Raw genomic sequence first — 25543 nt, 5'->3', positions numbered from 1 at the left:
TTATTTTTAAATTTTTCCTAGAAATTTCAAAAGAGAACTTTAAAATTTCCGCATCTATCAAACCAGAGCCTCGATATTGTGATACTTTATAAGTTAAATTTATACACCCTCGAAATGTTTTGTATAAAATACATCAGTTTTCTATTGAGATACTAAGTAAAATTTCTGTATTGACAAATAAAAGCTTTAGAATTAAAAAAAAAATCATCTTTTTGATAAACTTTTTCAGGGCTATCCTATAGATTTTGAAGAAATAAAGGAAATTAAGTTTTTGATGAAGCAAATGAGAGCTGGCAACTTCAAGTTAATTTGTCACTTAACTATTATATCCTTGAGAGGAGGAAGCAGCTCTGCATTAGAGCCCTCACTTTCTCTTTCATCTCCTTTATCAGAAGGAGTGCTTGGATTGGATGAAATGTGCCTGAAATAATTTAAAAAAAACATAAACATTGGTATAGGCGCTACAATAAAGTAACACTTGAAACAAAAATTCCAACAAGAATTAAATGTTAAATATGATAATAAGTTCGTTATATGGAAAACTCGTATAAATCACTTTTTAAAATACTTGAGCAACACAAAACAGGTTTTAAATTCATAAACACTGGGCATAATTAAAGTAGCAATGGATGCACCGTTATCTTGTAAACTAGTATCTACTATTTATTTTATAAATCTGAACTATAAAAGAAATTTGCCTGGAAAGCAAGAATAGAACAAAACATTATCCAGTGTTACACTATTATGCTACATACATTTTCAACTGAAAAAAAGCTAAATTTATGCATAAAATTTTTATTGCAAAAAATATTTAAACATACATTACTACATGCGCTCTTTAGTTTAATTGCTACTGATAAAATCCGTTAATTTGGACTGAGTTTTTCGTTTGAAATGGAAACAAAATGGGAAAGGGATTTTACTGCTTCCTTTAAAATAACTTTTAGAGAAAGCAGCAAAACAATTACATAAAGTAGCGGGTTCGAAAATTAATTCAAGGTCATTTCCCCCATAAAATGCGTTAAAAAGTTTGAAATGTTCAGAAATATTTTGAAAAATAGGGAAAGTGGATCTCGATGAAAAGTTCGTTATATAGAAAATTCACTTCGCTATTTATTTTACGAAGAAATTTCCTAAATGTTCTTGGTTTCTCGAAAAAATTCGTGAAATAGAGAAATTCGCAAAATGGAAGTTCGTTAAATAGAAGTCCGACTATATATATATAGTTTATGCGACTTTTTATACTTAACAATAGAATTTAAAGCTTTGAGAGGCCTGCAATAAATTGCGAAATAAAACAAGTATTTTGCAACACCCAATATCCGAAAATCAAGCAATAAGCCTGTAACTTGTATCGATTACTTAAGTTGTTATTTTTAATAACTGCATAAAGTTTCCTAAGCCTAGAGTAAATATTTATGGAGATATGGACATTTTTATAAAAAATTAATTTTTTCGCCTTACGTTATTTCATAATAACTTTATAGATATTCAATGGAATTAAATAAAACTTTTGGAGCATATTAAGATTAATAACAAAATTGACGATTTGAAATTTTAAAAAAATCGCTAAAAACTGCGGTAGTTATAAGTATTTAAGCCAGTTCTTTTATATTACGCATGCACTGATAATTTTTTATCATTTTACTTCATACTGTTGCGAGCCAACTTAATGACATTTAAAATTTTTCCACCATTAAGCTACTTTATACTGTACTTATATCTTCGAGGGACTGTAAAAAATCTATTATAAAAAGTACAGTATTCGTGCAGCTTCAATCGTCATTAAATTAACTCATAAAATACTTTGTACCTAAATAAGAGTATATTTGTCACTTATTAAAACTGCGCCAATTACCTTGATGCGGTGTGCCTATTATTAAAATTTAGCATGATTTGTGTCAATAATAATAAGGCGACTTTTTCCGGTTCCCGTAACGAATAAGTACTTTTTCTCCATTAATTTTTCTTTTTACTTCAGATTTCATTTTTTCATTTCAATTAGAACTTATTACAAAAATTAATTTAGCACCATTGACAGCAACAATAGTTGGCCGATTTCTTAAGTTCTCTTAAACGAATTAGTAGCATTTCTCCATTAATTTTACCTTTTAGTACATAGCTTATTCTTATTTTACTTTAGTTAGTAGCTAATGCCATATTTTTCATTGGCGTCAATAATAATATTGGTGTTTTTTATGCTTATGTTGTTGGTGTTTTTTATGCTACGAATTAGTAACATTTCTCCATTAATTTTGCCCTTTGGTACACAGCTTATTATTTTTCCTAATTAGTAATTTACCAAAACTGATTAGGCATTAACAATAATATTGGTATTTTTTAGGCTTATCCTTAACGAATTAGTTCCATTTCTGCATAATTTTAATTTTTATTAAAAAACTTTTTTTTTTTCATTTCAATAGCCGTTGATTTTTAATTATTTAGTTTTATAAAAACACGTTTTAAAAGCATAACTATAAACAAAATAAACACGTGGTTTCAGATTACCTTAAAAATAGTAATCTATTGGTACAGTTTGCTTACTCTTCCATGATTACGTTGATCATTAAAATAATATGGTATAACAAATAAAATATAATTAAGTATAACTGAACGCGCGATAAACAGCTTTTTAGATTAAAGATAAAAGCTAGCAAGCATCACTGTATTATCTTAGATAGCAAGCATTACTGTGTGTATACAAGGTATGCTATTACGAAGTGCTAAAATATGAGAACGTTTCTGATTTTTTTTCTTCTTTTAATGATATGTGGATGATGATTTAACCATTGATATTTTATAGCAACCTTATAGTTTAATATTATTATTCTTTTGCAATATATATAATGCAATTTTTTCAGTACATAGTTTGGCTACTCAAAAGTTCGTTAACATTTAAAAATTATTCATATTTTGAAGTGAAAACAGTGGCGAGCGAAAATGTTTGCCTAGCTAGTACCCTTAAAACTAAAATTTCTTACCCTAAGTTCAGATATTTAGTGCTATTAAGATAATCAATTATTGAATATTTTCACCAATGGGTCTAATATACGGCACACCACTGTAGGCTGATCCACTGTACAGGCATTTTAAATAAATTGCCTAACAAATCAAGCATTCGACTCGACCAACAACGGGCGATAGTATACCTGGAATCAATGGATTGTTCTTTATCAATGGTTGCTGATGATAGAGCCAATTTCGTAGGCGGAGTAGGTGGAGGGGATTCAGATTGTGTTTGTGGCATAGTTTGTCCGTTTGTCAAACCTGAAAAAAAAATGAAAAAAATATTTTTGAAATTTTAAAATTTGAAACTTTTTTATTTATCGGAAAACATTTTCATGCATTTGTTTCTCTTACTTAAGACGTAGCAAGTTTTTTTTTTTTTTTAATAATAGGGTACTTGCACTTCAAAAAGAAGAAGAAGACCTCCCATACCCACACATGTGACCTCTGATTTCAGCTCATCTTTATCAGAAAAATGGCTTATTAAAGTTGAGCTAAGTTTCCCTACACATAAGTTAGAATGCTAATTAACGATAAGTTAATTTCCGTATCGCACATAGAATTGGTAAAACAAATTCTTTCCTGTCTACTTCCTTTACTTTACTTAAATTTATTATTTGTCGATGTATTTTATTGTAACCGTGATATATTTTTGTTTTGTACACCTGGCAACTTCGATGCATAATTAGTTTGTTTATGTTCTACATTGCTCTTTGTGTTAAGTCTTTGTGTAAATATATAGTAAAAGAATTGAAATCTTTGAGAAATAATCTTTGTGAAAGAATTTATAACGTGTCACTTAAGAGAATTGATACTTGACGGGCTTGGCTTACTCGAAATAGAATGGAAAGAACAGTTGCTCACGTAAACAACTGTCACGTTTCAACAACAAATCAGGATCGAATACCCACACTACGCCATTTGCAGGTATTCCTTTGTAAATTATAATTTTTAGCAAGAGCATTACATATTGATTTGTGACAACTCTGATTTAGTATGAGTTTCTTGATCTGTAATTTCCCCGTAAAAATTATCGCGGGAATAGTCATCTGTTCTGGCTTTAATAAGGTTTGGATGGTCTCAAAGTCTTTGTGTACTAACTATCTCCTTACCAATTGTTGAATTTCTACGATAATGATTTACAGATCAATTTTGTTAGCCCAAATCAAGAATTCTACTTAAATTTACTCTTTAGTATAATATTGCCATACCATAAGAAAGATTAATATTCGAATTTATAGATAAGAACTAACCTTTTGAGCTTTGCTCAAGAACGTCTTTGATTTTTCGTCTTTTCTTTGGTTTCGGATGTTTTTTCTTTTTCGTTATTGTCTCAATGGCTTTACTTGATTCTGTTGTTTCCTTGACAGCTTTCCCAGGAATCGGACTTGTAGAAGCACTGAAAAAAAAAAATATGCAAAAGTATGCTTTATGAATTTTTCAGTCATTTTCTCTTTATTGCTACAATAGCTCCCCACAACCCGAAAACCAACCACTGGACTTCATCGCAATAATCAATTCCTAACAATAAATAAAAAGATACATCAAAATGAAAACTTAAATAATTATCAGATCTAAAATGTTTTAATTGTTTTTTAACACAAATTTGGTTTCATATAAATAGTTTTCGACTATTAACGGAATCATTCAGCTCAGATAGCATACTCGGTTACCAAACTCGGTTTTAAAATCTCATTTAATTTCATGCAATAGAGATCCTGTCCGCAATTGGATATTTCTGAAACTTGTAAATTATCGATTTGAAAACAATAGTAAGAAGCAGTTTGAAACTCTCAAGCTTCTCATGACTCTATTAAGACAATAACAAGAGTTAATACAACCATTCTCATTTCCTTCTTGACATCCATTTTCGAACAATAACTGTTCTTTGCAACAGCAATTGCATAAAAATGCAATTCATTTAAAATATATAAATTTTGCTACTTTTTCTCTTGCTTTAAAGCATAATTAGAGATTTTCCCTCGAGACCTTTTCCCCAAACTTACATATTTTGTATGTAAAATAAATATAAAGAATTGATACCTGTACGAAAATCTACAAATCGTCAAAGAACAAATATCACGAAACAGTCATCGAGGAGTAAGAGCAAAACGTGAAGAGGGCAGGGATATCATATAGTAGTACACAATAATAAAAACGACGAACAACCTAAGAAACTAAAAACTTTTTTTCGGAAAATAATATTTTTGTAAAATCACTGCTGGGATACCTGAGGGAATAGAGTGCACTCATGGTGGCTAAGGTTCACATCTGGCTGATGGCTGGTTGACTCGAACTATGTTCCCTCCAAACTTGGGCCGGCCAACGTGCTGACGTAAAATATCCCCAGTGGTGGACAGAGTGTGGGGTAGACACCCCTTGACATCAGGGAAACCATATGAAGTTTTTATGGTATTCCTCGCCATGTAGCGCAAATGCTGGTTAGTTTCTTTAAAAAGTACTCTACAGAAACCATGCTTTAGTATACATGACTACGACGTAGTCATGTATAGTGAAGCACGAACGTAAAGTACCCAAGGGTGATTGCGAGCACAACTCAAAAATCCTAAAACTTTCTTGTGTAAAATAATTGACGACGCATTTCAAAAAATTAATGTCCTTATAAATTCAAAACATGAAATTCTAAATAAATTATATGCAGCATAATTCAAATGAATAATTATGTATACGCTTACTTTTATCTCTAATCCCATTTATTATTCTACCAGAAAAAAATATTTACAGATGAAAGAGATGCCAAGTATACATTCTAGTTTTAATATTTCTAATAAAATATACAAGAATTTTTATACATGAATGTGATCGATGATTTCTTGAAACTTCTGGACTTTATATTTCCGGAAATTTCCGGATCGCGGTTAATGAAAAATTCGGAAATCCGGATTTTTCCGGATCGCAATCATCTCTGAGTACCTGACTATACATAACTACTGAGTAGTTCTGTCTGGTACTCTACTTTCAGAAGTACATAACTACGGAGTTGAACATTCATAGCAACAATCAGATGTTCATCAGCTGTGATATAAATTATTACAAAAAATTGTTGGTGTACATTTTTCAACAAATAAGAACTTGTTTACTTACTCTTTATTTTCTAAAATCTTTAATATCTTCAATGACTTTTCAAAAGTGTTATCTTCAATGCTTGTGTCTCGAGGTAAAGTAGGCAGACTCCGACCTGTTTTTTCAGCAAGATATGTGTCCGGGGCAGTTGAACCATGTTTCATCTGGGCAGCCATTTCGGCCGTCAGCTGGTGAGTCATTTCTCGGAACAACTAAAAAATTAAATAATTTTTAAATTGCCATCCTCTTAACACATTTTAGTTTTCAGTTATTACCAAAACTATTGTCCTACTTCTACAAAACTTTTAAACAACAACTTCAAAGTAATTTATAGCACAAAAAATATCTTGACCTACCATTATTTGATACAAAGCACGTATTTTTACTTTTTTCGATATCTTTTTTTTTAATTACCCGTTATGTTGCCTGTTATACTTAAATCAATTTAATGATTGTCTATGAGTTGCAAATTTTGCTATCAAAATGTCGACAACATTTCTCTTAATTAAGGCTCTAAAATTTAAATTAGAACTCTCAGCTGGAGGAAAATATAAGTTTGAATTAATTTGTGACCGCTGCAAGCGGAATTTATTTCATAGCCAATAAAAACACGACCAGTATTTAACCAGCCAACATGACCATAATATCAATGGCAGCTCTATGAAAGAAAGTAAGTTTTAATCGCTTCCTGACAATTACAAACTAAATTTATCACCAATCGAAGTTCAATATTTTTTCGATAGGAACTAAGTCTTTTAATTTCAATTACGGCTTCAAATCGCTAACTTACCTTGAGCGATAAAAAATTAATATCGTTTCCTTAATGCCACAAATAGGAGTGATTGCGCTTTTATCGCCAAATAGAATTTATGGTCCATAAGAAAATTTTACCACTAAACCAGCTAGAAAGCAATAATGTTATCTGAAGTTCTCATCTGAATAAAAGTTAGATTTAATCGTTTCCTGACAACTACAAACAAAATATCTTGCCAATCGAAATTTAATATTTTTTGACCAGATAGAGTCCCCAAATTTCAACTGGAGCGTTAAAAGTTTAATCATTCTTGGAACATTACAAGCAGAATTTAGAGCCATTTTATTGTTAAATAGATCTTATAATCTAAATAACACTACCATGTTTTAACCAGCTAGAATTACCATAATATTAATAGTATTAATATTAATATTGGATAAAAGTAAGTTTCAATCGCTTCCTAAGTAAGTTTCAATTGAAATTTAATATTTTTTGACTAAATAGATTCAACTGCATTAACTTTTTGCCCAGTCCTCAAATTTCAACTGGTACTTTTTATCGCTAATTCAACTGGAGAGATAAAAGTTAAAATTGTTTTCTGAATGCCACGTATAGAACTTTTCGCCATTTCATTCCTCAATAAAATTTACAGCCAATAAAAATTCAACCACCGTTTGTTAAGCTAGAAGCTCATAATATTAACTCAAGCTATAGACTTTATGAAAGTAAGTTTCAATCATTTCCCGACGGCTTTAAGCAATATGTTTCTCCAAACCAAATACAATTTATCATTTCCGACAAGATAGAGTTCTCGAATTTCACGCGAAGCTCCGTCACGAGTTACACGAGACCGATGAAAGTTAAAATCATTTCCTGAACACCAAAGGTAGAATTTATTGCCATTTTATCTCTTAATTTATAGCCAATCGAAAATCAACCACTGTTTGACAAGCTAGAAGCTCATGATATTAACTCAAGTCATAGACTTTATTAAAGTAAGTTTCAACCATGACCTGGCGCCTTGAAACAAAATATATCTCAAAAAAAAAGTTTAAAAAAATTTTCTGACAAGATAGAGTTCTCAAATTTCAAATGGAGCTCTATCACCGATTTCCCAAGAATAATGAAAGTTTAAATCATTTCCTGAAAACCACAAACTGAATTTGATTGAAACAATTTTAACGCTAAATGAAATTTATAATAAATTATAGTTTTATCCTTGCTCCGATTATCAGGATCCTTCTCTTAGCCTTTTAATTGGAGCTATGCGCTTTAAAAATTTAGAGCGAAATGTGAAAAATAAATAAATAAATAAAATAAAATCCAGAACGTTTTTTAGATTCCAAGATAAAAACTATTCTTTCGGTTTTATTCGCCAATGCATTAACTTTATACAAAAAAAAGAATACTGAATACTTACATGTTTTCTGTTATGTTGACCATATTTGGAGAGAGATCTCTCCAATGACCCACTGGCTGACGAACCTGGACTGGAAGGAAGTGGCTTGGGTCTGCAACAACGGCAATACACACAGAAACAGCAAAAAATGAGAAATAAGGTACCCAAAGTACCTCCTACTATGGCTAATACTGGAAGAGGAGATCCTGTTTCAGTTTCTTTGGATCGATACGCTAAAACAAAATAAATACGATATGAATATGCGACAAGCAATACGAAAACTGAATAGAATGATAATATTTAGCATTATTTCAACTGGACAATCAAATCACATGATGATACAATCAAATCACATAATAAAATAAAAATGGAAAATGTCAAACTGTCATCATAATTAAACTAATAAAAGTTCTGCTTGCTATATTGTCAAATAGAGTTATTTTAGAAGTTCTCTAAGAAAAGTTTGGGTGGCAAAAAACAGTTACTTTTTGGCCTTTGAGAGCTCTGTAAAAAATGTGAGCTGTTAGTTGTAATGTTGAGGCTGACTCCCGCTTCGCGCTTCCGTGCCACAGGTTCGGAGTTCCATCCTCTGACCGGGCAAGGTTGACTCATTCTTCCATCTCTTCAATGGGTCGATAAAAAGAGTACCAAGCATGCTTGGGGTTCTTCGGAGGTTCTGCGTTCGGCTGACCACGTAACCAGAACATTTGCGTCTGCACTTGAGAGGTCAAAAAACTGGAGGTCAAAAAACTGGAGGCCAAGGTCAAAAAACTGGAATGGACACAGTAGGTCTTGGGTTGTCTCGCCACTGAGTTTCAGTTTAGTTGTAATGTTGGTAAGATTGTAGCTAGAGGGTTACCATTTAGTGATATTTTATTAGCAGGAAATTAATTAACTTAAACAGTGACAGTTGAGCAAAAAATTAGAGTACCTAAGTAACTTTGATCCCTGAAACCCATAGCAACAGTAAATAAGCTTTTAATTTTATTTTCTATTTGTGTTACACATAATCACCATTCGAGAGCATTACTTTTGTGAAACTTTTATATCTTAGTGTTATCTAATTTTTAGTTAGGTATTTCTACTCATGACCTAGCCATTTATGATTAAGAAGAATGATGGACAAGACATTAAAATTGGGGAAAGATTCCTGATCTTGCAAACTTTGTGGTGGCGAGATTTCTCGGGGAAAAAAAGCTTTAAATTGAAATTTACTAACACCATTATAAAAATTTTAAATATTTGTATTCTATCTGAGAACCTAAAGACTAAATGTGGATGATGGGAATGATATTTAAATCTAAAAATGTGGATAAATATAATTACTCTAAGTGAAATAATGTGCATTTACTGAAGGAAGCAAATAAAAGTTTAAAGGCAGTAATTAGAAACGCCTTTAACTTTCATCCGACAATCAAACTGGTTTTGATATTTTAATTCCATCTACCTCCTTACTGATTTGTTATAGATCTCAATAACTTTTTAATTCATTATTTTCGTTAAAATATTAACTTGTGAACTCTAATCTATTTGTGTTATATTGCATTTTTGACAAAGATTCTTAAAAAAATTGATGAAAGGCCCTTTTGCAATAAATCTTATTTTGAAACATTTTAAAGCTGTCATTGTCTACAATCAAAGCAAACATTTAACAATATAGCAACATTTTAAAACTATGTATTAAAGGAGGTGGTATGTTGAGCAAATATTTTTATACTTACGACGAGCTTTCAATATAGCATGGTATCCCAAAAACTGCCTCAGTTGCTCAAACCTCAGAAAACTGAGATATTCGGCAGCTAAAGCAGCAGGTATTAAAGAACCTCCTTTCTCAACTACATAGATGATGTCAAATTGACGAAGAAATATATCGGTTTTAAGTATGAGAATCTGAAATTTAAAAAAATGGGAATATAATTATTGGTAATACGCGAATTAATTATGAAATACTTCTTAATAAATAGATGACAATGAGAGAGCAGAACTCAATAGTAGAGTTTGCAGCGAAATAGTACCTGATACCTGCAGCGAATACTTCTGAAATAATTCTAGATTAGAGGATGAAACAAGTGATATTTTGATACCGAAATTTGAATTCTACAAATCAGTTGCAAAAGTTACTATCAGGTGGTGATGCATTCGCTTAAAAAAGTTCTAGAGATTTCGCGATATATGCAAAATTAACGATAAAGGGTCTAAGCTTTGGACCGCTCTCCTGATCAAACTATCTGAACCATATTTCCCAGATTACGGCTACACCTTATATTTTAAGGATCAATAATCGAAATCCGTCTTAAAGACATCTTTTTTCACAGAAAGTGGGGTTCAGTCTCTGATTTCGTAACATAAAATACCATCTGCACAATTTACGAAATTAGACTATCGAATCGTTAAAAAGGTATTTTCATGTAATAAGATGCCATCATTAGATCGTAAGTTATTAAAAAATTCTCTTTTTCATCTTGCTTACTGTGTACAGTTTTAAATAATCAATAAAAATTTAACGTGAGTGGTATTGATACCAACAAACTAAGAGCCGTGGTATATGGCCCAGTAGTTAGAGAATCGAATTCCGGTTTGGGGTTTGATCATTGACTCCGTTAAGACCCATCTAGTACCTGCTATATACATACTCGTAAAATCTGTGGAATCGAAAGTCTTGAGGTCGGAGGTTAAGCAGTACTACGGGCACAGGATCTGGTAAAAATTTCCTTCCCCTTCCGAGCTATGTCTAAATTGAGGAAGTGGCCTTACAAATTGTTATGGCATGTCTTAGGATTATCCTCAGGAATGTTTCCTAGACCGTCGCCAAAAGCTCAATGTGCAAAGTTTATAAATTTACCTTTACAATGATTGGTTCTTCACTTTCACGTTTACTTCGAAATGCCTCGCTGTAAGCATTAGCAAGTCGAACTTCCATGGTGCGGCTAAAATTTACTGGTAGTTGACCTTCCTCTGGAGCTTCTAGAACTAAAAATAGTCATAGCTTTTATAACATGAAGGGTATACAAAAAACGCCTGACTAACTTTAACCCTTTGACGCAGATGGGACACTGATATCTCTTTTACATTGTTTTTTCTGATGCTCTAATTACAAGCAAAATTATATTTTGATATTTTTTATCAATAAAAAACAGTATAATAGTTACTTAAAAAATCTGTTAGATAATCGGAATTATATAATTATATTTGTACTAAAATATAAAAAAAGTAGTTTTAATTTTTTTTCCTATTCATATTCAAAAATTTATCAACAATTGATTTAAATTAAATAAATTTCAATGAAGAATAACTCTGTTTTCCTATATCTAAATAACTGCAAATAAGTGCAAATTTGTAAAACTTATAATTTGGAAGCAAGTCGTGTTCGGTTTTACCTTTAACTCAGACCAAGACACCGGTTTTTCATGCTGTGTTTTATAATCATAAATTATAAATTTAACCATAATTTATTACTATTAAAACCATAAATTATTAAATGCTAAATTTAATATTTTAACTTATTTTTACTTAATTTAACGCAAAATTATGAAGAAAAGTATAAAAAAATATGTTTGATAAAAATCCTGCGCCAAAGGGTTAACTTGCAAGTCATCATAAAAGACATAAAATAGCTCATTAGTATAACTTAATATTTCAGTAATATTTATGCTGCTGCAACTTTTCAAAAGCTGCCCTCACAGAGTGTAATAAACAACAAGCTAACGTATGAAGCAACTCATAAAAAAGTCAGAGAATAAAGATACACAATAAAAACATAAAAAGAATGGCGATTAATTAAAAAGTAAGAAAATTGTGGTCTTATTATTGTGATCACTGGTTACTAAAATGTTTTTTTTTTCTCGGATAGACTTCATACATTTAAGTAATGCATTGCAAAAACTGCATTAATTAATGTTTGTTCTCTTGCTTCCAATGGACTGGATTGGTGGGATTAACTGGATTCTAACCAATATACGTTTCCTAAGACATCGCAAAGTTCTTTTCCTTCTTCAGTATTTATATTTATATTAACCGCCACCAAAACCGTAATTATAAATGCGTAAAATCGTACAAAGTAAATAAAAATAGTTTGAAATAATATATGTGAAAATACATTAAAATTGCGTGATGATGAAAACAAAAGTAAAAAACTCAGTCTTAAAAATAATCAACTACAAAAAGTTCGAAAATTATCGTCTGCTTTTTTTGTCTGATCTTGTTATGCTGCTTTTTTATTAATCCTTATGTATGCCGGATTTCTTATGGCTCTTATAACTCTATATTAGTGATCATGGTGTTTAAGCTGATCAAAACGAAAAATATGCTGACATAAAAAACCTAGAACAACTCACCCTTTTCCAATTTGTATTAAATAAAATATTACAAATCAATAAAACTTCATAGGCTGCTGTTATGTTTACAGACAACAAAATCTAACTTTTTATTTCTTTTAGATGCTGTGACGTGTTAAAATTTGTCTGAAAATTATCAATTATTCGGTACCACAGTTAAGCAAAAATGTAATCAATGTTTGGAATCCTAATGTAAGAATAACAACAGTTTTGAGTACAATATAGTTATAGTCATTAAAAGTAATTATACAATTTATAGTTAAAAGTAATCCAAATATGATCAAATTTAAACTTAATTGTCTGAAATTATAAGCCATAATTACAATCCTGATCATTACTTATCATCGCGAATTCTAAATAATGTATTTTAAGACATTTTATTAGAATTTCCATAAACATTACATAAAATAATAGCTTTATGTCATGCAGTCATGAGCCACACTTTTTCTAAAGGGGATATTTTTACTTGAAACTATTTCTTATTGTTTACAGACATGTAGTTTCTAAGTTGTCAGTACGCTGTTGGAAATTTTGATGCAGTTTGAACCATAATATCGCTCAAATTCACTGCAACCTTAATACGTTGGTTGCTCAGTTGAGCTATATTATCGTACTTATTCAACATGAGATCAAACTCGAAAGGAAACATGTTTGAATTTAACATTTTATTAAATTTTTTTCGTTTGAACCATATCGTTCACGGTACCGATATTATTGTTTCAGCATTGAACTGATTTTCTGAGAGTTTAGGTAACAGCACAATGCACGTAAATATTTTATTTTTAATTTACAAGAAAAATGTGGTGTTTTTCACCAGGAAATCCGTGGTGCTTTTTTAAAATGTGGCTCAATTAGCCCCAAGCTCTTTAATTGCAGCATACGGTATTATCTAAAAAATTATAACTTTCGAACTATCTAAAGATAAATATATATACTCTTTTAATAAATTAAAAAATTTAGCTAGAGTATTACTTGTTTGTATCCAGTAGTAATCATCTTTAAACAATGACGTGTCCATAGTCGGAATCAGCCATTCATTCGATGATGTGACCGTTTCACTTAAAGATCTATTTGCCGAGGCTTCAACTGAGAAGTTTCTTAATTGGTGATAGACAGAACTGGTTGCTAAAACTGATGTCATACTTTCATAACTATGGCCAGATACCATTTCAATTGTCCTAGTTGGAAATAACTCTTTACCAACCTTTGGTGTAGATTTAAAAGTTAAGGAGGTTGTGTCTATTTGGACTTTTGGTGTGTCTGTAAAATGCATTTTAAACGAAGTAGTTTGCGAACGGTACGTCTTTGTTTTAGGTAAATCCGACTCAATACTTATTGGATCTTTTGGTTTTGTCGATAATAAAGATAAATCGTTAGTGTGAGGTTTTACAGGTAACAGAATAGATGAAGTCAAACGGGCAGAATTAAATAAAGGTGTTCGTTTAGGAATATCTGAATCTATACTTTTCGGCTCTGGAATAACCGATGTTGGTTTGATTTGGATTGTTACGGATATTATTGGGTTTGTCGTCTTTTGTTTTGGGTGATCAGATTCAATACTTAAAGGATCTTTTGGTTTGCGAATACTTGAACTTGGAATTATTTGTTTTGGGTGATCAGATTCAATACTTAAAGGATCTTTTGGTTTATGAATGCTTGAGCTTGGAATTATCTGTTTTGGGTGATCAGATTCAATACTTAAAGGATCTTTTGGTTTGTGAATACTTGAACTTGGAATTATTTGTTTTGGGTGATCTGATTCAATACTTAAAGGATCTTTTGGTTTGTGAATACTTGAACTTGGAATTGCTTGTTTTGGATGATCAGATTCAATACTTGTAGGATCTTTTGGTTTGCGAATACCAGAACTTGGAATTACTTGTTTTGGATGATCAGATTCAATGCTTAAAGGATCTGTTAGTTTATTTGAAATGGTAATAGATGTTAATTTCGTTTCAAACATTACTCGCGAAGAATAAAGAGGTAAAGTTTCTGATACTGTATGGTGTTTTAAACTTTCAGCAGAATCTTTTATCGTTCTGGTAGATAAGTTCAAAGAGTCGGTTTCAAAGGAAGTTGAATTTTTTGAATTAAATGATGGCATAATTGATGTCCATGTTTCGTTGCTAAAAAATGTAGATTTTAAGAATTCGCTGTATGGCTTTGGTGACATAGATTCTGAATCAGACTCTTTGGTGTCTTCTAATGTTATGGAGCTTGCAACTATTTCCGAACTTACTTCTTGTATTTTTATACTCTCAGATAGAGTGGAGCTTGAAATATATTCAAAGTTTTTGTTGGATGTAGAACTAACAAATGACTCAACGGATTTAATAGTTACTGAGGGATCGAATATATTAGAACTGAAATGTGAAATCAAATTTCGGGGACTAGGTGTAAGTTCAGGAAATAATCTGCTAGTTACACTGAACGTTTCAATTGAATCATCTGTTACCTTTTCCGATTTTGTTTTACTTTCGAAAGAATTCCACTTAAATTCGGAAGGCAAAACAGTAACTGGAATCTCCCTTGTAATATTCTCATTTAAATAAGTTTGACTAATTGATTCTGATAGAGAATCTTTATACAAAGTAGGTTTTTGTGAAAAATACTGAGTTTGCATCATAACGTCACTTAAAGTTGTAGTTGCCACAATATTATGCAACGTGGAATTTGAGGGAATTACTTTCGAATAATCCAACGCTGCGTAATCAACCGACATCATACCATTCGATACACTTATTACCCTATTCTCATCAGACATTAAACCATCACTTGAGTAAAATTTTGGAAATTCGCTATAAATTTTTGTACTGTCATGATATTTTGAAAACGACATATCTGAAATTTTTGTCATAAATTCAATAGGATAACTAAATGTTGGTGTAATTTCTTTCCAATAAGTATGTGAGAAAGAATAAGATAGCAATGGAGCTCTGGATGAAAAAATACCTATATAATCATCAGACCCAACCATAGATTGAAAACTATGGGCGAAGTGGTCTGATTTTGAATCTTCTGATTGCATGCTTATAAATGATGCAGTGGTAAAACTTTTTGAGGAGTCATCTTCAATATTGAATGTGTCAAAAGCATTATCAACAGTCATGTAACTATTTTCAAAGTGATTCCTCATGCTCAGTGTTGGAGTAACCATTTGTACAGATTCCAAGTCATTATAAGTTTCAGTATTCTCTGTATGAATGTAGTTAGTACTTGTGTAATCATCTGATGAAATGTAAGAAAAATAACCGCTTTGGAGATAAATATCGGTAGTAGCCTCATGCATGGAGTTGACTTTTTGCGATTGCTTCAGCGAAACATCGCTTTTGACACCGCTAGACAATGTATGAGGAAAGGTTTTTTCAGTATGCATATTTTCATCTTTGAAAGATGGTGAAATTGTAACGGGAAAATCATATATTAAACTGGTTTCGAGTTGTGAATCATATTGTTCAGTTACTGACTGAAATACTTGATATGTTTTTGAAGAGTTTGAGGTCTTAAATGGTTGATATACGGTGTTAAAGGTATTATCGTGGTATGTTAGTGAAGGTGTTAATTCATATAAGCCAGTATTGTAATTTTGAGAAGAAAGGTTAACTGATTCCGTTATTTCATACTCGCTTGGAACCGGCGTTGAAATTTCCCAATCTAATGAGCTTTGATAGATTAGTTCAGATGATGAAACTCCCCAATCTAACGAGCTTGGGTAGATCAGTTTAGCTGATGAAATTCCCCAATCTAATGAGCTTTGATAGATTAGTTCAGCTGATGAAACTCCCCAATCTGATGAGCTTGGATAGATCAGTTTAGCTGATGGAACTCCCCAATCTAATGAGCTTTGATTTTTCAGCTCAAGAAAAGAAGAGCCAAATGAGGCTTCTGATCCTATAATTGATGATGTATCCAGCCTGCTTGAAGTAAACTGTGCATAGGGATCCTCGAAAGCCTCATAGCTGATAGAATCCTTCAAAGATCTAACAGTCACGTGATGTGTTACAGTCTCACGATTATTCTCTGTAGCATGAGGTTGCAAAGAACTATCAAAAGTAATAGGGAATTTCTGTTTACTTTCAGATTCATTCAAAGGAAGTGTAGTGTTTGAATCATCTACATTGGTTGTAAACAAAGCATCTAAACCATTCTCAAAGTTATCAGAAGGTTGAATTAATGCATCAGTATCGGTATTTTCATCAAAACCTAAAGAATTTGTTCTAAAAAGTGTTTTTGTTTCATACAAAGGAATCGTTAAAATGTCAGCTGTTGGAAAAGAAATGTTGAACTGGTTTTGAGATTTTTCTGAAGGTGAAACTTCGGACGATCTTAAAGATACCCTCTTAGTACTCGACAGAAAATTGTCTGACAATTCAGAAGATGCTATAGGATTGAAGTTTGTTTTGCTTTGTGATTGCGACAAAATATTTTCTCTGCTTGTTGAATCTGTTTCATCTATGGACATATAATTACCAAGCGTCACATGTTTATTATCAAATTCAGACTTTCCAATATCAGTTTGGCTTTGCATATCATTTAAACTAGCCCTAGATGGTAAGATTAAAAACGATGCATCATTAAAATCTTCGGTGATTATGCTTACAGGTACAAAGTATTCTATGCTGTTTATATGCGTTGTACGAATCAAAGATCCAGAAATTGTATAAGTTGGAATTACATGTGAAAATGATTTTTTATCAACAATTGTTACTGTTGTTTCCACGTTGCTCAAGAAATACGTTCTCGGTGTAAATATGTCGAAAAATCCGCTCGATTTTAGAGTTGGGAAAATAAAATTTATGCTCGTTGTTGTTTTGTTATATGATTCAGAATTTTCGATGGAACTTGAATTATAAACTGAATTAGTTTGTTCACAAGAAGTGAATGGTTTAAAAAATATTGAAGTCTTATTGGCTGATGGAGGTATATTATTGATGATGCCCGATGACTCTTGAAAAACATCGCTAGGAAATGACGACGATAAATCTGTTTGGAATAAAGTCGTTTCATCGAATGTAATGCTAGACTGTACATGTGATGATAAACTTGTCGTTAAAAATATTTCATGTGTCTGACTACTCAGATAAGAAACACTTGTTGAAACTGTATAAAAGTCACCTGAACTTAATAAATGGACGGTTGAAAGCAAATGATTTAATTTATCTGAACTGGATAAAATTGAAGGCAATGCAACATTCGATGACATTATGGACGGATTAGTAAAAAAACTCAGTTCATTTTCTCCAAATATGTGCGTAGCAGAAATGGCAGTAATGATAGCAAGTATTTCACTTGGTGAATCAGACAAGGCACGTCTACTACTCATTAAAAAAGGGGAATCAAATTGTTCCGCATCTGTCCAGGAGGCACTGAGGTAATAATCACTTTGAGCAATTGAAGAACTTTCAAGCGTTGGAGACGGAGCGATGTCAACCGAGCTATATTGTGGACTGGGTCTGAAGAAGTAGGTATTGAGCATGGACGATGGACCTTCAAATACAAATGAACTCCGGCTGATCACGTCATCACTGAAATTCTCTATAATATCGGATGATGTATCTATTTCACTTAGGAAAGGTACAGATGGACTTGGAGATATGTCTTCTGGTAATGGCGATCGTGTGAAGTAATTGTCTGTAGTAGATTCGGATTGTGGTTTTTCAAATGGTACGAGGTTGTTCCATTGGTCCATTCCTCCGTCTCCTGATGGTAGTCCCATTAGAAGTTCTTCTTCAAATTTGTCAAGCCATGGATGAAATAACTTTTTAGGAGAAGCTGTGTGTGTCATTTTGTTGGATGGCAATCTGGGAGTCATAAAATTTCTCCTGTTAACTGGAGTTCCTATAGAAAAACAAAGAATATAAGGAATTAAAAAAAAACGATAAAGTAAAACATGTGAGAAACAGTGTGTTCTGTAATGAACACTCTTAATGTATATTTTTAAAATCTGTTTTTAAAATGAAGTTAAAATCATACGCACGTTAAGTACCCAAATAAGTATGTAAGCAAAGAAAAAACAAAAAGTTATCGAAATCTGCCGATAGCAGAGTAAGATAACAAGCGTCAAAACCAGTTTTATTACCTAATTAAATTTTGGAGTGTTTCGAATAATCGCTTTTCAACTCTTTTCTCTCTCCTTCGACAAAAAAATAACTTTTTATTATTTATAGTCTAGACATAGTTTAGTCTTCAGTCCCCTTCTTATTTCCCTACATTTCAATCGCGTTTTTAATTAGTTTTTTCTTTGTTTGAATACTTATTATCGATCACTCATGCAAAATCTTTTCAAAACTTTTTTTTGACAAGGACTTAAAAAATATATATTAAGGTTTGCCATTACAGAACCCCCAATTCATGAGGTAGAACTTAGAACATTTTTAATAGAATTGCTTATTGTTTAGTTTGATTTGATTTTAACTGAGAATTGTTTCCCAGAATGTTGGAAATTCTATTTTATTTCATTTTATAACCATCGTTGAACAGCCAACCTTATTTTTTTGGTTTTACGACTACTAATGTTCAACTCCGTAGCCTTGTAATTTTGAACCCAATCCAGAAGACAAGAGAATTCCTGGATCAAGCATTGAGAGAAATTTGCCTTCGTGGAGGACTTTTTGATGGAACTAACGCACATTTGCGTTCCATGGAGAGGAGGACCACGAGAACCTCCCACGGTTAGCATGATGGCAAGGGGACTCTAACCCATGATTCGTCTACCACTGAGGATATTTCACGTCAGTACTGTGGTCGGCGCAAGCCGGATGAGGAATTTGTATCGACTGGGATTCGAACCCGGTTCGCCTCATTAGAAAGCGAACTCTCTACAACTTATCCAGATTTTAAAAAAGTTATAAGAAAGTAATTGGAAGGAAATGCATAAAATGTTTTATAGTAGAATTTCAGCAAAATCCACGTGAAACCAAATCTTATGAGATTAGCTTGCTTTGATTTCTTTCTTCAGCAAATAGTAGTTCAATTAACATAGAAGTCAAAATTCACATAAATTTTAATATCCACATTTAACTCGTGTTTAAAACTATACAGCGCAGTATTATAATTTAAAAGTTTTTTTCCAGGTCATTGCCCAATTAAGTATATAGCTACTGAGAGAAAAATGGGATTTTAAATAGCTGAGAATAAACATGTGGCTAGAAGTTGGTAAGAATATATGATAAGGGTAAAAGGATTCTAAATCATCTTTCATACGTCAAAAATTATTACGCCAAACAAGATCTTAATGTAACGAGAAGGACAAATCTGTGTGCAAAATAAAAATGTCGTTTCAGTGACTCAAACTTATCTGTTAATGATTATGTATCACGCAAATGCTAATTTGATTTAATTTTCAGAAAATCTAACGAATCTGACAGGATTATGTCCACACTATCTATCCGGAAGTCAGAGCCACCTAGTTCTTTTTTTCTTCCGAAAAACGTTTTATTAAATATTAATAGCGTTCAACGTTTGTATGAAAAATAAACTCAAGTTCACTTAATTCTAAAATAATCTTCCTAATGCAGTTCAACCCTTTGACGCAGAATTTTTATTAAATATATTTTTATACTTTTTTTATTATTTTGAATTCATTTTGATCAAAATAAGTGAAAAATATTATGTTTAGCATTTTAATAGTTTATGGTTATGAAATACCACATTAAACACCGGTGTCTTTTTCTGCGTTAAAGGTAAATTCTTCCAAACACAACTCACTTCTAAACAATAATTTTTCACTTTTGCAGTTATTTAGATCTAAGAGAAACAGTTATTCAATATTGAAATTTCTTTAATTTAAAAAATCAATTATTGATAAATTTTTAAATATGAAAAGAAATTTTTTTTTCTCTTCATATTTAAAAATTTATGTATATCCCAAAAACGACAAATTTTAAAATTGTAGCTTCATATGTCTGTCAATTTATTACAGCTTTAACAGCTAATAATTCTCGAACAAATTATCGGAATTTTATCCCACCGTATTCCCTGAATATTTCGCTATACATCTTAAAAAAGTGACGTTTCTAAGTATAAAAGTATTAGATATTTGTAATTAAATTTAATTTTTAATAATAAATGCTTGTATTGCGATATTACTTATTGTTTAACAATAAATATTTTTACTGTAATTAAACTTAAGTTTTAGCCATTTAATATTTGTAATTGAATTAAGTTTGAATAATAAATTTTTGTATTGTAAATAAAGTTAATTTTTAATGATAAATATTTATTGTGTGATTAAATTTATTTTAAATTTTTTAAATTTTTAACAATAAATAATTAAAGATTAAATTTTGTTGTTAAATTTTTAATAATAATTATTTATGAAATAACTAAATTTAATTGTTATGGATATACATTTGAACTGTTTTTTAATTCTCTTTTTGTTGTTGTTGTCATAGGACTTATTGGCAATTAATGTAATTGTAATTGGTCTGATTGTTCTTGTTTTTCCAGTGGCGCCCTCTATGGCCAAGAATTCGACTTCTACCACACTCATATGTCACACCTGTTTATAGGGTGGATCCATTCATTCATCCACAGATCCTAATTTTGACCTGAACCTCAGACTGATCAGTCTCCAATTCAGTACTCCAAGAGGTATAATTGAGTATGGGCACAAGGAGGACTTTGTGACCCGACATATTTAGCGTGCACCAATCATCATTTACTTCACGGAGAGTCTTCGACCGGCTGGATTCGAACTTCCGTTCTCACGAACAGGAGTCCAGCTCTCTGCTAGTCGAGCTATCTCGGCCAAATTTCTTTTTAGCTTTTAAATATTTAAAATTAATTAAATATTTAAATTAAAATTAATATTTAAAATTAAAATAATACTGGTAAGTTACCAAAAATATTACTAAATTATTTTAATCATCAAAAATCTCATTTGCACAAGGAATCGAATAAAGTCGTTCAAATTGCGTTGAGAAACATAAAGGGCACTAACAAAATTTCAACACAACTCTCATTTCATCAAGAAGTATAAAAAGACTTATAATTAATTATCGCCTATTGTATTTATTTTAATAAAATTTAGTATTTAAGTATTATTTAAACATTTGAAATCAAACCTAATTTTTAGATGTTAAATATTTATAACTGAATTTCAATTTAATTTTTTTTAAATATTTGTTAAGTTTTATTTTTATTTGAAACTAAATTAACTTTTTAAATTTCGAAACACTTGTAGTTTAATTTCTCTTATCTTAATATGTGAGTTATTAAACTCTTGTCAAATAATTCACAGTTCAGAGGAAATTTTTATTTGTGTTGCTAGAAAACTAAGAATAGTTTGATAAGATTCTTTGAGTTTCTTTGTCGATACAATACTTTTCCCTATTTTAACGAACTTGCCAAGGTGACAAATTTTCCTTAAACATCGTAGGGTGTTAACATTTGAGTTGAAGTGAAAAATGTCGCATTTCTTTGTACTTAATTTTTCAAAAGCTATATTCAACCCATTTTTTTAAATTTTTGATTCTGCCATCAAAAGTTCCACTAACGATCAAATTTTCAAGTTCTAGAGCTCAATCTGAATGGTTTAAAAAGTAGACCTAAAATATTCAAATTAATTACGCAATTGTACAACTTTTTACATCATTTTAAAGAATGAAATTTTACATAACAAAATACAAAATTTGAGCGAAATTGGCAAATTTTTCCTGAGAAATCAAAATTTATGTATACGACCTTTTTAAAATTCGATTTCTCAGGAACTATTCGGCCGATTACGCTAAAAAAAATTTATTTTGCCTTATAAAATCATAGCCATTAAAATGATATAAATAATTACAAACATTGCCATTCAAAAAATTCTCAATTATTATTAAATAAAGCAATAAAAATAATAAATATTTACTGTATGTTATTTTTTGCAATAAAATGTTTTTGAGTGAACGAATTTTATAATTGTGTGCAAAAAGTTTTCAAAAGTTCTCGAGATATAGTGAAATACGAAAAAATAAAATTAACATTAGGTGGTCCAAGTTTTAGATCGCTCTCCTGACCAAACTATTGGGCCATTATTTCCTAGATTGCAGCTACCCCTTACGTTTTGGGTTCAAAAAATCCAAATCCATCAAAAGAATGTCATGTTTATTCAGAGAAAGTACGTGTTTGAATTCGTAACTTAAAAAATTGCCTAAGCTAATTAATTTGAATATTTAGAGTCACCCTTACGAACTAGTAAAATTGATTCCTGGAATGTGAAGATCCGATCACTAGATCAAAAATTATTCAGGATGCTCTCCATTGTTTATTTTACGCACTGTACATTACAATACAAAATATAATTGATCTACAAAATATAATTGATCTAATTGACCATTACATAAGTGACATATAATTGATCTGAAAATATAATTGATAATAATCGTAAACAAAATAACTAAATAATTCACGTTTAATTTAATTTTTAGATTTTCAATATTTGATATTAAATGTAATTTTTGGTTTTTTTAATATTTGACATTAAATTTAATTTTTGTTTTTAAATATTTGTAATTAAATTTAGTTCTTATTTTTTTAATATTTGTAATTTCTAATATTTGCAATTGAACATTTACTTAACGCAATTTTCAATCCATAAAATCTTTGAGATACAAAACTTATTCTCGTAAGCAAATATCTTACTTCAACCAGGAACAGAATAAAGTGACACAAATTGTGTCACGAAACAAATAGGACAAAGTTGTAACATCTCATCAAGAAATTTAAAAGAAAAAACTAATAATTAATCGCGCCCTCATTCATTTTCATTATTCTATATCAAAAATTTTGATTGCCCCTCTTCAACTAGGACAGTGCTGTCACACAATTCGAAAGACGTGCTCATAGAATCCATTAGTTTGACGTCTAAGAATGTTTCCTTTTAATTTTAGGCTTGATTTTTGTGCCGATTTCCGGGGTGTGCCGGTAGCTAGACACTTAATGATTAATATTCTCAAAACGTATAACATACTCTTAGATTACTCTAGAACAGTGTTTCCCAAACTTATGACTTTTGTGTACCTTTTTCTAAATTGCTCGTAACGCTGTGCACCACTAATAAAAAAATGAATGTATTTTTTAGTATAAAAAAATTGCACAAAATTTAAAAATCACAACTAGCTGTTGACACTACTAGCTATTAACTAACTTTGCAAAAAACAGCCAATAGAAAAATACGTAATTGTAAATTTTCATGGTTAGCTTTGTTTTTAAAAATTTTTTTTTGAAATTTTTGTTTGTTGCAAGATATTTCGCCTAAGAACGTGTACCCCTAAACTGCTCCCTTACCCCTGGGGATACGCGTACCATAATTTGGGAAACTCTGCTCCAGAACATTGAGTAAATGACTTTGAGTAAAATGAAAGAGAATCTGGGAAATGTATTTACACAAATATTATTCAAAATTTATCTAAACCAGTCTTATAATGCTTGCATATTGAAATATTATTAAAAGATAAATTGTTTTAAATATAAAATTAATTCCCCATTAAATAAATTTATGATTCACAATAATCATCCTTGATATGTTAAATACACAAAAAAAAAGTTACTGCGAATTACTCTGAATAACTGTGGATCTAATGATAGTATCTTCACATTCTAGGACTCTAAACTTATTAGTTTGAGGAGAAGTGATCTCAAATATGCTAATTAATTAATGTAGACATTGTTTTAAATTATGAAATCGAACACAAAAACGCATTTTCAATTAATAAACATAGCTTTTTTTCGACGGATTCGGATTTTTGGATCCCTCAAAATATAGGGGGGCAGCCGCAATCTGGGAAATACGGTTCCATCAGTTTGATTAGAAGAGTGGTCCAAAGTTTGAACTCCCTAATGTCGTATTTTTAAAATTTGATTTCTCAGGAACTATTCAACCACTTTCGCTCTAATTTTCTATAAATTATATTCTTTAAAATATTGTAAAAAATTGTATACCTTTCGATTTAAAATTCACTTGACTATTATTAAATAAAATTGTTCCCGTCAAGTAACAATTTTCTTCTTACGTAGAAGTAACGACGCGCATGCGCACTGCCAAAAACAAAAAAAGAACTGAATATTAATATTCATTCGATGTTTAGAATTTCATGTAGCTGTTGAGCTTTAAAAATGTAATCTCTTTCTTTCTTTCTCTTATTAAATACTTAAAATATTCTTAGATTTGACTGTTGAATTAGAATTGCGTTGATTTCCTCTTGGTCGAATTTTTAGAGTTACTTTGATCATTTCCTGATAGAATTTCTAAAATCAGATTTTATAGATGAACCACCGTTACCAAAAATAATAAAAAATAATTGCGAGCAAAAATTCTCGAGATATTAACATAAAAAAATTGTATAAGATATGCAAAAAAATAAAATTAACAATAAGGGTTCCGAGCATTGGACCACTCTCCTGACCGAACTTATTTGACCATATTTCCCAGGTTGTGACTGCCCCCTTTATTTTGGGGGTCAGGAATCCGAATCCATCGAAAAAAAGGTATGTTTATATAAAGAAGGTACGTTTTTGTGTTTGACTTCGTAATTTGAAATAACATTTGTGTTAATAAATTAGCATATTTGAGGTCATCCCAGCAAACCATTAATATTGAATCCTAGAACATTAAAATCCTATCATTTGTTTAAAAGATTTAATTATTTACTTTTTCCTTGCGAACTCTGAACTTTTAGAATCCTTGTCAAAAAATTAAAAAAGTATAGAGGATTTGTCCCTGATAATAAACACTCTTTTTAAATTAAGATCTCATTATAACAATTATTATAATGTTCATTACTATTATATCTAATGAATATTAACAATTATAATATTTTCATTTTACGGACGCTGTGCAACTTATTTTTTTAAATTTTTAATTTTGCCGTTTAAAGTTATATAGTTTAAGAAAATGTAAAATATGTATTCTTTTGAGGTATGTTCAGAAGTATGTTGTATGTTAAAAAGATATAAAATAAATATTCCTTAAAATACAAAAAT

General features: G+C 30.7%; 1 protein-coding gene across 1 annotated transcript in view; it reads right to left on the bottom strand.

Annotated features, from left to right (window-relative positions):
• The window catches only part of LOC107456418 (serine-rich adhesin for platelets), a 46142-nt gene that overhangs the window by 8074 nt on the left and 12525 nt on the right, over positions 1-25543 (bottom strand). Inside the window, exons 2-9 of the mRNA XM_016074271.4 lie at positions 13550-18415; positions 11086-11213; positions 9965-10133; positions 8265-8476; positions 6112-6302; positions 4260-4405; positions 3150-3267; positions 322-421 (exon numbers count right to left, since the gene is read on the bottom strand). Of these exons, the coding sequence (XP_015929757.2) occupies positions 322-421; positions 3150-3267; positions 4260-4405; positions 6112-6302; positions 8265-8476; positions 9965-10133; positions 11086-11213; positions 13550-18415 (5930 nt within the window). The remainder of the gene's footprint in view (positions 1-321; positions 422-3149; positions 3268-4259; positions 4406-6111; positions 6303-8264; positions 8477-9964; positions 10134-11085; positions 11214-13549; positions 18416-25543) is intronic.

This window comes from Parasteatoda tepidariorum, chromosome 8 (genome assembly GCF_043381705.1).
Source record: "Parasteatoda tepidariorum isolate YZ-2023 chromosome 8, CAS_Ptep_4.0, whole genome shotgun sequence".
Lineage (NCBI taxonomy): Eukaryota > Metazoa > Arthropoda > Arachnida > Araneae > Theridiidae > Parasteatoda > Parasteatoda tepidariorum.
Note: the sequence above shows the minus strand (reverse complement) of the source record. Positions and strands in the feature narration are given on the sequence as shown.